This window comes from Rhinolophus sinicus, linkage group LG12 (assembly GCF_036562045.2).
Source record: "Rhinolophus sinicus isolate RSC01 linkage group LG12, ASM3656204v1, whole genome shotgun sequence".
In the NCBI taxonomy this organism is placed as follows: domain Eukaryota; kingdom Metazoa; phylum Chordata; class Mammalia; order Chiroptera; family Rhinolophidae; genus Rhinolophus; species Rhinolophus sinicus.
The window spans coordinates 2,701,587-2,716,598 of record NC_133761.1 but is presented as its reverse complement, the minus strand read 5'-3'; the positions used below and the strand labels follow the sequence as shown (position 1 = coordinate 2,716,598).

Sequence of the window (15,012 nt, the reverse complement as noted above, 5' to 3'; positions counted from 1 at the left end):
GTTTCTAAATGGACGCCCTCCGGCTCCTCCGCAGGTGACCATCAGCGAGACTGGCCACCCCTTTGACAGAAGGCCTCTTACATACACACACAACCCCCTCCTTTTCACATGGTGGCCCACCAGATCAGAACTGACACACTAACCTCAACATTCATCTACACCCACACCAACCACTTCAGCACGTGTGAGGTAATGAGCTCCCTGTCACTAGAGACATTCAAGCAGAAGCTGACGGATGAGGGAGGTTCTGGGCTGCTGGTAATGTTCTGGTTCTTGTTCTGAATGCTAGCTACTGGGGCATGGCTTGTTTTCAGGAACCATTAAGCAATTCACTTGTGATAGGCACACTTTTCTGTATGAACATTACAATTTACTAAACCAACTGAATGGAGGACTGAGTGAGTGAGCACCTGGGGAATGAAGGATGGAGGTTCGAACACAGGTGCATCGGGGAAGCGATGGACACTGAAGCCAGGCTCCCCCGCTCCCGCTCAGCTCTCCCTGACTCAGCCGGCGAGCGTGGCCCAGGAAGGAGCAGGTGAAGCAATGGGTGTTGGAACACTGGGTCTTGTCTGATACCCACCCCTGCCTTGCGGCACTCAGCTCGGTGACTCCGCACGCTTCAGAAGAGCTGTCACTTTTATGTGATCCAGAGTCAGAAGGAAGCCCTCTCTGCTTCCCTTCTCTACCTCCTCCATGACATCTATAAATAGGCGTGTTTACGGGAGACGTGTTTACGGGAGGGTGGGGTCTCCGCGGAGCGAGGCCAGGTCCCGGCAGGGCCTGGGGAGGAGGAGCCGTCCCCGGGAGGCACGAGCCTCCCACACACGGCCAGCTGCTACTCTGGACAGTCACAAGGGAACCCACCCCTGCCTTCCAGCCCACGGTGGGCTAGGCGACTGGCTCCTTCACCTGGCTCTGACTGAGCAGGTCTCCTAAGTGGTGGAGTTAAAGGGAGAAACAGAGAGACACAGATGGAATATTCCACAGGCCCCTCCCTGGTTCCAGGGCCGACACCACGCTGGAGCCTCCAGAGAGGAGACCCTGACTGCAACACAAGTTCAAGTCCCTTTGCCTCAGTGCGTGCTGCCTGATCAGCACCTCAGTTTCCGCATCTGCAAAGTGGGGCAGTACCCCCTCCAGCCTCGCATGTGTGTGGAAGCTTCAGGCTGCGTCTGGCATCAGCAGGCTCAGCCCATGTGGGCCTGCTTCCATTCTACAGGCCTTTACGAGGTGGCCACTCCGAGCCAGGGGAGGAAGCACCCAGCTTGGGCCAGGCCAGAATACCATGCTGGACTTGGAGGAGGCCCAGAGGGCAGGGGACACAGCTCAGGGAGGCAGGGAGTGGCACAGAGGAAAGCCAAGAAGACTTCCTGGAGGGGGTGAGGACCCCTGAGATGGGTGCAAGGGCCACCCGCCAACACTCCCTCTAGTATGCAGTCCACGCAGGTGGTACGGGAGGGGTTAACTGGGCTTAGCTGTCCCCGCTCTGCACGCTGGACTGCAACCAACTGCTTGGGTTTCCAGCTCCCCTCCTGCCTCAAGGCCAGGCCTTATCTTGTCATCTAGACTGTCCCCAGAGCCTCAGAGGCAGCAGAGACAAGGCAGGGGCAGGCACATGGTGAGAGTGTAAACCACGTATGGAAAACTACACCCAGGAGTGCTGGAAAAAAGGAAACGCTCTCCACTTTGTGAAAACTGTGTAAGCACGAGAAGAGGGATGCGTCCCATTGTGTTCTGGAGCCAAGCAGGTACCAGAGCTGATCCAGGAAACTACGGGTCCCAAAACTTTTTCTGAGAGTGTGCCCCACCCGGGCTTCTAGGGCAGCCACCCCAATTACTGGAGCAGCCACCCTTGCCTTCAGAGGGGCCCCGAGAGCCTGAGGAAACACTGTCCCATGTGTAAGTCTCTCCACTCCTCCGAACTGCGGCAGAAACAGAAAGCCCACATGTCCCTGTCTCCTAGTCTCCTTCCCTGCTTCCCTCACACACACCAGTCTGCAAACCACCCTCCTGGCGCTGCACAGGAGACCTGAATTCTAAGTGTGGTTTCTTCTTCCTGAATGATCCTGAAGTGGTACCAACTACAACCACAAATGTTAGATTCCAGAAGGAAGCCTTGTGGAGATTCCTGCCCTGCCGTCAGGAGGAACAGCTGATTGTGGGACACAATTTTGGCCTAATGCACGTCCTGTAGGAGTTACAAGTTTGTTGGGGGTCCCTAGTGCACCCAGGCCTTAGCCACAAGCAGACAAGTTCACGTTAAACACTCCACAGCCCCACGCAGGCCCTGGCCAGCCCTCCCGACGTCCACCCTGTCTAGGAAGGGACGGGAGGTTTTCCAACTGTCCTGCTGATCAGACAAGCATGGAAGGGCCCTGTAGGGTTTTCCATCTTAAATGGGGTGCTGAGTTCCAAAGGTCTAGGGCTTCCCAAGTTTAGAAGGCAACAACAGAATGTCCTAGGAAGTAGCGACAAGTGGCACAGATGTCAAAAGAAACAAGTGGACAGGAGTGGCAACCAGAGCCGGATTAATGACGGCGGCACGCCTGCCCTTTCAGAGGCCTCTGGACCTCTGCTCTCCCCTCCTGGTAACAACGGTGGCTATGCCCTGGGCTTCTGGGAGAGCTGGTGGCATTCAGCGTGATACCCCCCTAAGTCTTGCAGGAAGGTGCGGCCGCAGACCCCATGTGAAGTGGTAATTACATATGTTGTTAAAATCCATCGCCCAGAGTGAGCTAATCACCGCCTCTGAGAAGCGGCCTTCATTAGCTGACGAGAGCGCCAGGGCCTCCTGCCCCACCTCCAGACGTGAGCGCAAAGTTGAAGCCCGCTGGAGAAATCGCTCAAGGTTAGATTAAAAACAAGAACACCCGTGAAGATTAACCTGACTCATTAACATCACTGTCCAGTAGGAGACAATTCCTTGGAGGGCTTGGCTTGGGGCTGGGTTTTGTTCTAGGCCTAAGAGCACCTTAATTTGCATTTATATTAAAAAAGAAGAAAACAAACAGAATCAAGTAGAAAGGTGCTTTGTTTCCTGTAAATTCCAGCGCTTCTGCTACACAGCTTCCTAGGGCAGAGAGCACGAGACTTGTGCCATGTCACAGAGCGTGAATGCAGATGTACTAACTGCACCGCACATGCCAGGCAGCTGCACGTGGTTATCGTGCAATGCCCCTTCTAGTGGGGAAACTGAGGCTGGGAGCAGGGAAACCACGTCGCCATGCTCTTCTAGTATGGCTGGACTCAGGCTCCAAGTTCAGTGTCTTTCCTCTGCAGGACAGCTGAGAGAGGACAGTCTTTCCTTCCCACCTTTACATACCTATTCCCACCTTTCTTTCCAGAAAGCCAGTTGAACACTCAATCAAGGAATTGAGAAAAATCAGCATAATCATCTGACACCTCTGTGGTCCTACACTGATTCGACTCCCACCCGCACCCCTGGCTGAGATAACAGTACTTTCCTTTGCTCGTACTTTCCTGCCAGTTTCTCTGTGGAGCTTTAACCATTAGAAGCATATGCCCAGAACTACCAATCAGAGTCAATAAACACACCTCCATAAGAACTTTATCAGTCTGTTTCTTTTCTCAGGTAAATAGACTGTCTCTCTCTGGGTTTGATTTTAACTCAGTCACCTAATACTGAAGTTCAACTCTCAGGACCGGCCACACGTCTTATGTAGCGGTTCACTGCCAGACGTCACCTGGCCTGGGTCAAGCTCACTAAAGACACAGCTGGGGAAGGATGGGTTCTCCCCTGCCGGCGGTGGTCAGTGTGGGAGGCCTAGTCCAGGCCCGTCCCCTAGGATCGCCACCTGCACCTCTGCGTGTTACTGCCACAGTACACTCTGGAAGTTTAAAGACAGACGTGATGGTAATGAGCGACTGGCCTTTTCAGGCGCTGGAAGGACAGGGTGGGAAAGGAAGGACTTTTCTGTGTTTCGGCCCCTGAGCCAAGGGCATGGGGCAAGCGGCAGCAAAGCTGGTTATGGAGACAACAGGAGGACAATTTCCTTCCAAAAACATAAAAAACCTGCACCAATGAATTAAACATTGCAAACAAGATGACTCTCTAAAAAGTCTTGTCAACCAAGAAGGAAAGACAGGCCGTCCTGTGCTAGTGCTTCCTGTTGCATATGGCACTGAGAAATCCTGTTTTGTCAGCATGCAGAGCTTTCCAGACAAAGAAAAATATCGAGGGGAAAATCAGAGGCGGTCCAGAGAAGCAAGGCAGGAGGGAGGAGAGGGGTGGGAGCGAGGAAGCCTCTTCTCTGGGCAAAGGGGGGGGCTGGAGGGGGACAGGACAGACCACCCCAGGCCAACATGGTGGCCCTGACAGGCCAGGATGGATGGACGAGGTGACTGTGGAGGGAGAGGGTGGCCTGCTGGGACAACCTGCAAACCAGAGACACCACCTGCCTCCTGCCAGGGACACCATCTCCACACCCACTGGGATAAAGTGACCTGCTTGAGTTCCCAAAGGTGTCTCTCAAAGTGTAATGTCTGCGAGTTTTCCCAAACCCCAGGCCTCAGTGTGGGGACTGCCCTGGTCACCCACCAGGGACTGCTCACCCACAGGAATCCCCAGGGTCTACCAACTGACTCTCTGCCCAGATTGAGGCTGAACTTCGGTTTCTGGGCAATATGCAGACTTGCCTTCATCACTGTCAGCCTGGGGGTGGGACGCTCCTGCCCCGCCCCCAACCCTGGACCTTGCTCCTAGCACAGTTCACCCCACTGCCACCCCCTCTCCAATCACTAGACAGCAAACTCTCTCCCCCGGGGCCTGGCACCACCAGTTCCAGAATTTGAAGAAGAGGCGCCAGCAGGAAGGAGAACTGAAATCTGGGCTCAGAGACGGCTGGAGGCTGGCGAGGGGCCAGCGCCTGCCACGCTCCAGGAGCAGCCCCCTGCCACCTGAGTCCCTGTCCGTGCCGCGGTGCCAGGCCAGCCCTCTCCAACTCCGGGAGAGGCAGTAAGTGTAAGGCTTGGAACCCCGCGCAGCCCAGCCGCGCCGGGGCGGTGGGTGGGTGGGTGTCTGCTATGCGATTATTCTTAGCGCTCCACTCTCTTCGCAAAAGTGGCGCCTCCGCCCTCCCGGCTCCGGCACGCTCGCTTGGGGCTCTCACGCCGGGCCCGACATCCGCGCGGAGGGGAGCATCGGGTGGGGTCCGCGAGGGGGCGCAGGAGAGGAGGGGGCTCCTGAGAAAGGACCTGGCGCTGCCAGAGGAGCCCCAGCGACAGACTGCGTTGAACGCTCGGCGCCCCGCACCCAGCCCCGCGCCGCGCGCTCGCCGCCTCCCCGGCTCCTCCCGGGGCGCGCCCAGCCCTTACCTATGGTGGTGATAACCGTGATGGCAAAGTAGAAGGAGCCAGCGAATTTCCACTGGACGCCGGCGCGGTGCGGCTCCGACTGCAGGATCACGAGTTCCAGCTGCCGGTAGTCCTCGCTGCTGATGTTGTACTTCCCCTTGATCCGGATCTCCTCGGCTTTGAGTTTTTCCTCCTCGCGCATCTCGTGGTCCGACTCGAGGGCGTCGAAGACGGCGGCGCCCACCAGCAGGTAGGTGAAGGTGCAGACGATGAGGGACAGAGTCCGCACGTTCTGCCTCTTCATGGCCGCCAGCAAGGAGCCGGCGCGGGGGGCATGTCCCGCAGGCTCGCAGCCGCGCGCGTCCCACTGCAGCGCCCGGCCGCCGCCGCCTCCAAGTTGTAAGCGGCGGCGGCAGCGGGGAGGCGGGGGGCGGGGAGGCTGGCGGGGCGGCGCGGGCGCGGGCGCGAAGGCGGACAGGCACAGGAGGCTGCTCGAGCGCCGGGGCCAGGCGTCCGGCAGCCCCGACACCCTGCGCCAGACCCGGCCGAAGCAGCGCGCCCCACTGCGCAGGGCCATGCACAGCGGCCCCGCCGGGCGCCGCGCTGCCCTCCGCACCCCGCCCCCCGCTCCCGCCGGAAAAGCAGGGGCGGGAGCGGGAGCGCGGCCCGCGGGACCTCCTTCCCCTTTGACCCCTCCTCGCCCCCCCTCGAGGGGAGTGTGGGAAAGTTTGCGAAGTGGCGGCGTCTCTGGAGTCCCCAGCAAGCGGAGAGGGAGACAAGCAGGTGCAGCGGGCGAGGCAGCCTGGTGCCCGAGGGTCCGAGAGCCCGGCGCCCACCAGGGCGCGCAGGGACGCGGCCGGGTCCCCGCCGGGCGTCGGCCGGTCCACGAAGTTTGCTTCGCTCAGCCCCCGAGGCGGCGGGGTGGGTCCCGCGGGCCTCGCGGAGCTGCGGGGCGGGCGCGCGCGCATCAGCCGCGCCGGGGTCGGGGCCCTCCAGCGTCCGGGCGTCCGGGAAGGCGGCCGCCGCGCTGGTCTGCTCAGGGCGCTGCGTGCGTGCGCGCCGGAGGGAGCCCGAGTGTGTGTGCGTGTGTCTATGCGTGTGTCTGTGTGTGCGTGTGCGCGCGCGTGGCAGCCCGGCTCAGGCGGGAGGGCCGCGGGGGGCGGGGGCCGGGCTACGCGGAGGCCCGGCCTTCCTCCCTTCCTCCTTTCCACCCTCCCGCAGCGTCCCGGGCGCGCCACCTCCTGCCGGGTCCCCAGCCAACTGGCGAGGCAGCCGCGGCAGCTACCGCTGCAGACCGAGCGCGGCCCAAGGCGCACGCGGAGGGAGCCAGGGAGGGGCGGCCGATGCTGCCGGGGAGGGGGGGAGGCGGGCGGAGGACTGGGCGTAGCCCGAGCGGAGGTGGGGGCGGAGCCACCAGCAGGTTTCGGCCGGGGGGATGGGAGAATTCGGAGGCTGCTCCGGTTCTTCAAGCCTGGCTCCCTGAGAGCGCTTGCAGCCACGCCGGGTGTGAGAGTTTCGGGGACCCGGACCGGGGCTGGGGAAGGAAAGGGGCTTCAGCCCTAGAAGGCAGGCGGCTTAGGGGAGACGAGAGATTCGGTGGAGAGTGGGGAGCACAAGGAGAGGGGGCCGTGGGCACCGGGGAGCGCGGCAGCACACGCCGTTACCCCAGGGCCAGCCACCTGGCGCTGGCGCGTGTCACTGGCCGGGGGCACATCCTCAACGCGTGGTGGGGTCCCGAGGGCTGCCTCAAGCCCCGTAAGCGTTGCGGGCTGGGTGGCTCAGCACCTGCCGACCTGCGTCGATCCCCCGGAGAGCGCTGAGGATGGCATGGGCCGCCACTCTTCCGGTCCGGGCCGCAGGGGAGGACGCCACATTCCCCGTTCCCTCCCTGTTGCTTTTCCAAGAAACACTCCTTGGTTCCCTAAAGCTGGGCACGGAAGTTGCACCGGAACGCCGCAACCCTGCCCCGCCCCCGTACTCCCCGCGCTGCGTTACGGTTCCTCTCAGAACCACCCTGGGGAGGGAGCACGAGGCTCGTGCTGGGGCGCACCTTTGCCTTGTATCCAGGGGGAAAGCCTCTCCCCGCTTTATCCCCTTCCCATTTCAGCCTCCCGTGCCCACTTCTCTATCTCCCTTCAGGTCGTCGAGGGTGGTTTTCCTCGACCACCGGCCCCCTAAGCTCTTGGAGCTCTAAGTGTGTAGGTTGAAGCCGTGGAGACCCCCGGTCTCCCCTTCCCTTGTTCACGCGACCTCCCTTGGACCCAGCCAAGGAACAGATGGAGACTTGAGAAAAGGGACGACCCCCGGCGGCGGGCTAAGAGGCGGAGCAGAGGTGGCCATGGGAAATGCGAAGTAGGCCAGGGAATCAAACCCAACCCTCGCTCAGCCAGCGGATTCCGGGAGCCCTGACCCCTCTGAGTCGCCCCCTGGGGCTATGCTTCGGCTGCTCGTCCACAGGGACTCAGGGCCAAACGAGTCTGGGTACCCAGTGCCTCAACGAGGCTGCCCGGCTGGGACGCTTTCCGCCCTATGTCACGGACTCTCGGGTGCTTGCGCCCCCGCGGTACCGGGGAAGGGGGCCACGCGTGGGAGATGTCTGGGCCATCGGGTCTCCAATGGGTCTGCGGGCGACCTTGAGTGCTGGAGAGGCGGGAGAGGACGAGGAGCCCCACCCCAGTAGGCGCTCTTAGAATTCATTTTAGAAAGCGAGGCCCCCCGCGCTCGGTGAATGAGCCTGCCCTCCCGGTGAGTCACCGCGAGCGGGCGACCAGGATTCCCAGCAGCTGGCAATTAATTGCACCGTGGCTCGGCCCACGACGGAACCCCAATCGGGCCGTGCCTCCCGCAGCCCTGCTGCGGCGCCACCCCTGAGTCACAGCCGTCGGACCTCCGCCGTCCGGAAGCGTCCTGCCGGCCTGGGCGCCACCAGAGGGCACTGGACTCCGACCCACAGGTGGGCCTCTTTGAGCCAACCCTGTGGAGGGGAGTCCAGGCTGTCCCCGCTGACAGGTGCGGGAACGGGGGTTGGGACGCGCCCCGCCCGCAGAGTCCAGGCTTTGTAGAGTCACTTTTACTCGGTTTACATACAGCATTTCAGGAAAACGGAACCGCTTTGTGTGTGTACTGGAAGGGACCTCAGAGATAAACTAGCCCAAACCGCTTGTTTTCCAGATGGGAACCCTTCCAACCAGAGAGGAGCACGTGTCCAGGGACACCGGCAGTTCCCATCCAGACTCAGCACTGGAACTTCCCCGGGGCTCTGGCCAGTGCTCCTTCACGCCCCAGCTGCCTGCTGACCCCAAGTTTGCAGTGCCATGGATAGCACACCAACCCCAAATGCTGGTTCTCCCCCCTCCAAAATAAAGCCTTTGGACTCCAGAGAAACAGGGCAGGGGAGGCAGGCCTCAGGTGGGATCTGGTGGGTGGAAAGGGAGGGTGTCCTGGTCTGTCCATCTGCACCCACACTGCCCCTCACCCCTCCTGGCCAGCCATGGTCCGGACCTACAGGTGGAACATGAGCTCCTTGGAGCAGAGTCCAAGTCTTGACATCTTCCTGTTTCCCCAGCACTCATCTCCAAGGCAGTTGCTCAGCTCTCACTGTGGGTTCTGCCATGTGACAGTTCAGAATGAGGTCAGGCAGCTGACAGTGCTTCTGGGAAGCCCACCTCCCTCTTTGCCTCTGTGGTTCTTTGCCCCTGCTTGAAGCACCAAGCCCAGCCCAACCTTGAGGTGGATTCAGAGCTCAGGTGTGGCCAATCAGAGCCCAGGATCCCCCCACACAGCGATTTGCTGGGCGTGGTTAACGTCACAACCAATGAGAGCCCTGGGGAAGCATTTCTATGAGGAGCCATGGCAGAGGGAGGGAGGCAGGTAAAGAGGCCACAGGCCCACAGGGCACACCAGAGCCACCCCACTGGGGGATCAAACGCGTTTTCTCCTGTTTAGGCCACTGTGAGTTGGTCCCAAGCAGGACTAGTGCCACTGGTGCCTGCGAGCGGGCAGCCGGTCTGCTCCTCTGGCAGTCTCCCTGGACCTCAGGGTCTTTCGCAAAAACAGATATATCTGATTAAGTAATGAAGAACATCATGGTTTCAGAACTCTTGACTGACTAGGTCGGTTTGCTAGGTTCTTTACACACACTGAGTGTGCCCATAGCCCTCGGTCTAAGGATGATGACTCGAGCTGAGCCAGAGACCAATTTATTTTCAGTGAGGCAGAGTGGGCCCCACGCCCAGCCGAATGCTCCTCCCACATCAGCATTCCGTGTCTGTGAAACACATTATCCTACTATTAGAAGACAGAGATGTAGCGCTCTCGGCCTGAGGTCCCCAGTGGGTGCCCAGGTGCCCTGATAGGCAGCAGTCTGTGCTGGCCCAGCGCATGCACCTTTGCTGACAAGGAGCCAGAGCTGTCTGCTGCTCCCAGAACACCCGACTCCATGGGCACGTATTAATGCCCATATCTTTGCAAATAGGCAGAGGACGCAGACTCATCGCCCCCATTTCACAGATGGGGAAGGTGAGGCACTGAGTCCGGTGGCCCCAAATCACAGAAAGGAGCTGTGGTGAGCCTGCTCTTCCTCGAGGCCAGTACTAGGTTCTTCCCTCTATGCCTCGCTTTGCCAGACCTCACTGACTCCTTGTGGCCTACAACATTTGCAATGGATGGTATATCTCCATGTTAGACCTCCAGCAGTGGCAGATTCCAGAGCAAAGCACTCTGCAACTGGGCAGCCAGGCCCATCCAGAGCTTCCCAGATTCTTCCTTGGGATGTGAATGTGTCACTGAGCAAGGACTCTGTGGTTACACAGTTTAGGAACACTGGGTTAGACAGGAGAGGATGCGGGACTTCTCAGAGCCTTTGATCGGCTAACCGGCACTGTGGCCCCAGACAGGAGTACTGCAAGCAGCGTTTCCCAAGTTCATTCAACCCTGAATCTGCCTTGGGGCGTGAGGTCAGCCTCAACACCAGATCCTGGGGCCCAGATCCCAATGGCCCAGCCCAAAGAGCAAGGCACAGGGAGGCAGGAGACCTGGGTTCCACTTCTGGTTCCTGACAGACAAGCCCTCCACCCATTCTGGTCCTTGCTGGTCCCCCCACTTCCAGCTGAGCACCCCCCTTCTCTCCTCCGCTGGGGCCAGAACCTCCTTCTCAATACACTGGCCCTTGTACTTCCGTACTGAAAGCCCTCCAGCTGCTCCTGGGTCAAGTCTAGCCTCTCCCCCTGGCATTCCCCCCCCTCAGCTTCTGCCTCCCTCCTGGCCACCTCCCGCTCCAGCCCAGCCCATGCACACCACCCCTCCCGGCTTTTGCTCAGGCTGTCCCCTCCTTCAAGCCAAGGACATCCCCCAGTGTCCCATGCACACACATCCTTGCTTTATTAGAGGAAATGTGATTAGTGGATCCGAGGCTTCTGAACGGGGCCTGAGCCATGGCCACGCTCCACGCCTGTTCCGTAAATAGCTCCATCACATTCCCGAAGCCCCTGGGCTGCCAGGATCAATCTGGAGATCGGCAGAGGCTTCTCCAGCTGACAGCTCCTGAGGGGGCTGCTGGAGGAGTGTGAACCCAGGCCCAGCAGGAGGGTCTCATTAACCGAGGCCTGAGCGGCAGTGTCGACACCTGCGGGAGGCTCTTCTAAAACCAGCCAGAGACGATGGGAGGGCAGCGTGTTTGCAACCACAGCTGGGCCTCCTGGGCAGTGGGAGGGCATCCCATCCTGGCCTCCACTTCTGGGTACCCGGGCTAGGCAGAGCAGAGGCTCCTGGGTGTTTGCTGACTAGATTAATGAAATGGATTCGAGAAGGACATACTGATGGCCAGGAAATTGCATCGTGACCTTTCTTGCAGTCACTTCCCCACCCAGTGCCTGAAAGAATTAGACATTCATAGAATGGGGACAGCTGTTGAACTCAGCTCTTCTGCCTTCTTAAAAGTAGTAACAAATTAATAAAACAAAAATTGAAAATAAAAATCTTCTGCTCTTAAAAATAAACAAAAACAATAGTTGACTGAGAAGACCCTCACCACAGGATCTTGGGGAAGTGGCCCAATCGAGTTTCCTCATCTTGAACTTGGGCGTGAGATGGGATTATCCCCTAGGGTTGTTGGTGTGATAGTAACACCTGGACAGTGTCCGCACAGAGGAAGGGGCAAAGCTCGGGTTTGGAAAGCCCCAGTCTGGCAGGCGACGTTGGGAGCAGAAAGCATCTCAGAGGCACAGAAAGCCTCTCGGGCACTTCCAGAGGCCTCGGGGCCTTAGTTCAGCTCAGTGAATGTTGGCAGCTGACTCTCCACGGAAGCAGCCTGTCTTTAACACACACACCCGGCATGGCCAGGCTGTCCATCATCTGTGTGTCACCTCTCCCAGATGGACACGAATTGCGCTCAGGCCATGCAGCAAGTACAGGCGGCCGGGGTCCAAATCCCAGGCCGTCATTTCCTCCTGGTGTGACTTTGGGCCAGCCAGGGACCGTCTCGGTGCCTCTATTCTGGTTGGTTAAGCAAGGGGAAGAGAGCGGCCCCCACCCGGCCGAGTGAGCCGAGGCGTGTGCGGCTTCTGGCAGAGGCCGGCCCCATGCAGTCCCGCGCAGAGGGCACACTGCTCTCCTCTCTCCACCTAACTGCCCACAGGCCGGGAGCGGTGCCAGCCACCACATGCTCGCTGTGGGGACACTATACACAGCCAGCTCCCTCCAGGCACGGGATAACTTTAGCCCCGTCACATGGCGCGCTTGTGGTGCCAGTGCCCAGAGTTTACAGATCCCTGCGGAAGGTGTTTAAATAGTTTTCCTTTTCAGAAGCCTGGTTCTCGCCTCTGCCACTTCCACCTTTGTGTGGCAGAAGGTATTTCTGCGAATACAGCCAAGCTGGCAGTGACTTCTCAGTGTGACGCCACGGGCCTGTACACACCACTGGTGTCTCAGGGCCTTGCAGGTGTGTCAATGCCCAGGGAGGGGGTGTGTCCAAGGCCCCCAAAGGCCGCCGAGCCCCCGTTCCCTGGCTCCTCCCCAGGAGGCTCCCTGGCCCCCAGGAAGGGTCTGGAGAGGCGTTGTGCTTACTGCCACCAGCACTGTGGCTCCACATCCACACTCGGCCTCGTGCTCCCTGGGGACAACACCTTCCTGCCTGTCTATCCCCAGCAGCGAGGAAGCTCGGCCAGCATTCACTGAGCTGAACTAAGGCCACAAGTCCTCTGGAAGTGCCCGAGAGGCTTTCTCTACCTCTGAGATGCTCTCTGCTCCTAACATCGCCTGCCAGACTGGGGGTTCCTGTGCTGGACAGAAGCAGGGGTCTGGGACACAAATGGATGGGAGACAGCAGAGTGTGGAGTTGAAGACCTGTAGATCACATGGGGGCTGCCGGAACCCAGAGAGCCAAGACTAGGGAGCCCCAGAGGGCTCCCCAATAAACGGACCTTTGCCTTCCAGCCACTGGCTGTAGGACGGGTTAGTCTCAGCTCTTGAGGTTGCTATGAGCACGGAGTAGGTACAGTCACACCCTAAGGATGCACACATAGTAGGGACAACCTTCCCGCAGGGCTGGAAGGAACTCTGGCAATTGGTGTCCTTCCTCCTTTGACGAATGAGGAGACCACGGCCCAGAGAAGTGGCAGGGTTTACAGGAGGTCACGGAGTAAACCATCTACCTCCGATGGCCCCTGAGCTCAGGACCCCCGAGGGTCTCCAGGGAGTCTTCGCAGCTTAGCAATCCAGCGCTTGCCTTCCACGCCCACAAAGAGTACTGGGGAGCCAGCTGCAAGGTCTCTGCTGTCATGCAGCAGTCGTCCTGCTGAGAGTGGACAATATACTGGTTAACCAGCAGGGCACAGCCGGAGACACGTGACTGCAGGAAGATGAGACAACGTGGGACAGTGGAAAGTGTGGCGTGGGCAGGGCAATATTTGGGGTGCGGTGGTGAGGGACAGCCTCCCCGAGGAGCTGGCACTTGAACTGAGACTTTAATGACATGTTGGAATCCAGGAGAGGAAGCAGCTGCTGCCCTGGGGTCAGGAGAAGGATCTTGGCTTGTTCAGGGAGGAGCAAACAGGCCAAGGTGGCTGGGAGGCGGGCCCAGGAGAAGGTGGTCAAGGGCAGGGCTCCAAGGTCCCCAGAGGACGGGAGGTAGGGTCAGCTCATGAAGGTTCTCGCAGCTCTCGGACAGCTGGCCTTCACCTGTGCATTTGCAGAAGTCCACGTGGGTCTGTACGGAGCAGGCAGCTGAGTCACATGGCGTCTCACTGGACGGGTGTGGGGCCCCCCATCTGCCGGCAAGGGCAACGCGGGCACTGGGGCCTGGGCAGCTCTCTGACCTGGAGGAAGAAAGCCCCCCAAGAAACGGGCGGCTAATTAAAACAATGACTCCCTTTTGATGACTGTGGAGGCGCTTGGGCTGCAGTTTGCACAGCTCACGTCACCTGCCTCCCAGAGGCCACCGCTGTGTCTCTTGCTCGGTGCTGAGGTCTGCTGGGGACAGTGGGGTAGGATGTGAATTGGGAAGTCACTGCAGCTTCTGATGCTGTCTGGCCCCCAACGCCCGAGGATGGGCCTGGCAGACATGGGGTCCCCAACTCCCCAAACCTCTTCCCCACATGTACCTGATGCCTCAAATCTCCTTAATGGTGGCAGATTAGAATCACTGACTCTTTTTTAAAAAATAATTGTGTCCTTTTCATTGATTTATTCTTGATCACAAATAACAGTTTTTGCTTAAAATCTAAAAAATAGAGGAAAATATAACAAAAGAAAAAAGGCCAATCCTAAGGATTTCCGCCTCCCCCCCCCCCCCCCCCCCCGGAAGTCAGCACTTCAGCAACAGACTCCAGCTCTGGGAAACAGTGACCTTTCACTCTAAAGCCAGCAGCTGCCGATGCAAAACCTCCCTTAAGAGTCGAGTTCAAGGGAGCTGGTAGAAGTGGAAAGGCCGTGGGTGTGCGTGAGGGTTCAGGAAGGAGGAGAGAAGGGAGGAGGCGCCGATGCCACCAGGCCGAGCCCAGAACCACGCTGCAGGCTGTGCTCTCGTTTTCACTACACTTGGTTCCCCACAGGGCAGTCCAGATGGAGCCAGGCAGAGATTCAGTCCCTCCTGAGCAGATGACAACTGTGCCATCCCAACACAGCACGAGCAAATGTCCCCAAATCAAGACCGACTCAAGCATGGGCACGTGGGGTCTGCGATGCTTGGGGGAGGGGTGGCTGCGAGGGCACCTTGTGTGAGGACTGGCCTGGCCAGGCACTCAGTGAGCCCTGGGCACATCTCGCTCAGGGCTGAGACCGACCTTCCGGGGAGAGGTCCTTCCCTGGTGGAAGGGGCAGAACGAGGTTCCTGCTTGAGCCGGTGGCGGGAGCATGAAAACCCTCACGCTGAGCCATGTACTGCCCTGGCACAGTCTGTGAACTTGAGGTGGGGGGTGAAGATGGGTGGACTGTGGAGAAAGACGGTCCTGGGTTTCAATCCTGCATCACCATCTACTGGCTGTTTGACCTCCGGTCTGTCACTTCCCTGAGTCTGTTTCCTCGTATGTGTTTTGCTTTTAGCAGACTGCCTGGCACAGGTGAGCGACGAGTGAAGGTCAGCTGGTCGAGTTTATCTGTCTCTAGCTTTGAACCTCACTTGCTCGTAAACTACTCTTGTTCCTCCCAATGCAGGGGTACTGGCTGCTCCCACACAATAGGCCCGGGACAGTCGCAGGCCAG

The 15,012-nt window shown here is 59.3% G+C and overlaps 1 protein-coding gene across 1 annotated transcript in view; it reads right to left on the bottom strand.

Moving 5' to 3' along the window:
* Nucleotides 1-6,641, bottom strand: part of KCNK9 (potassium two pore domain channel subfamily K member 9) — a 73,057-nt gene extending 66,416 nt beyond the window's left edge. Inside the window, exon 1 of the mRNA XM_019724397.2 lies at nt 5,338-6,641. Coding sequence (XP_019579956.2) covers nt 5,338-5,893 — 556 coding nt within the window. The 5' untranslated portion in view covers nt 5,894-6,641. The remainder of the gene's footprint in view (nt 1-5,337) is intronic.
* Nucleotides 6,642-15,012: the final 8,371 nt, after the last annotated feature.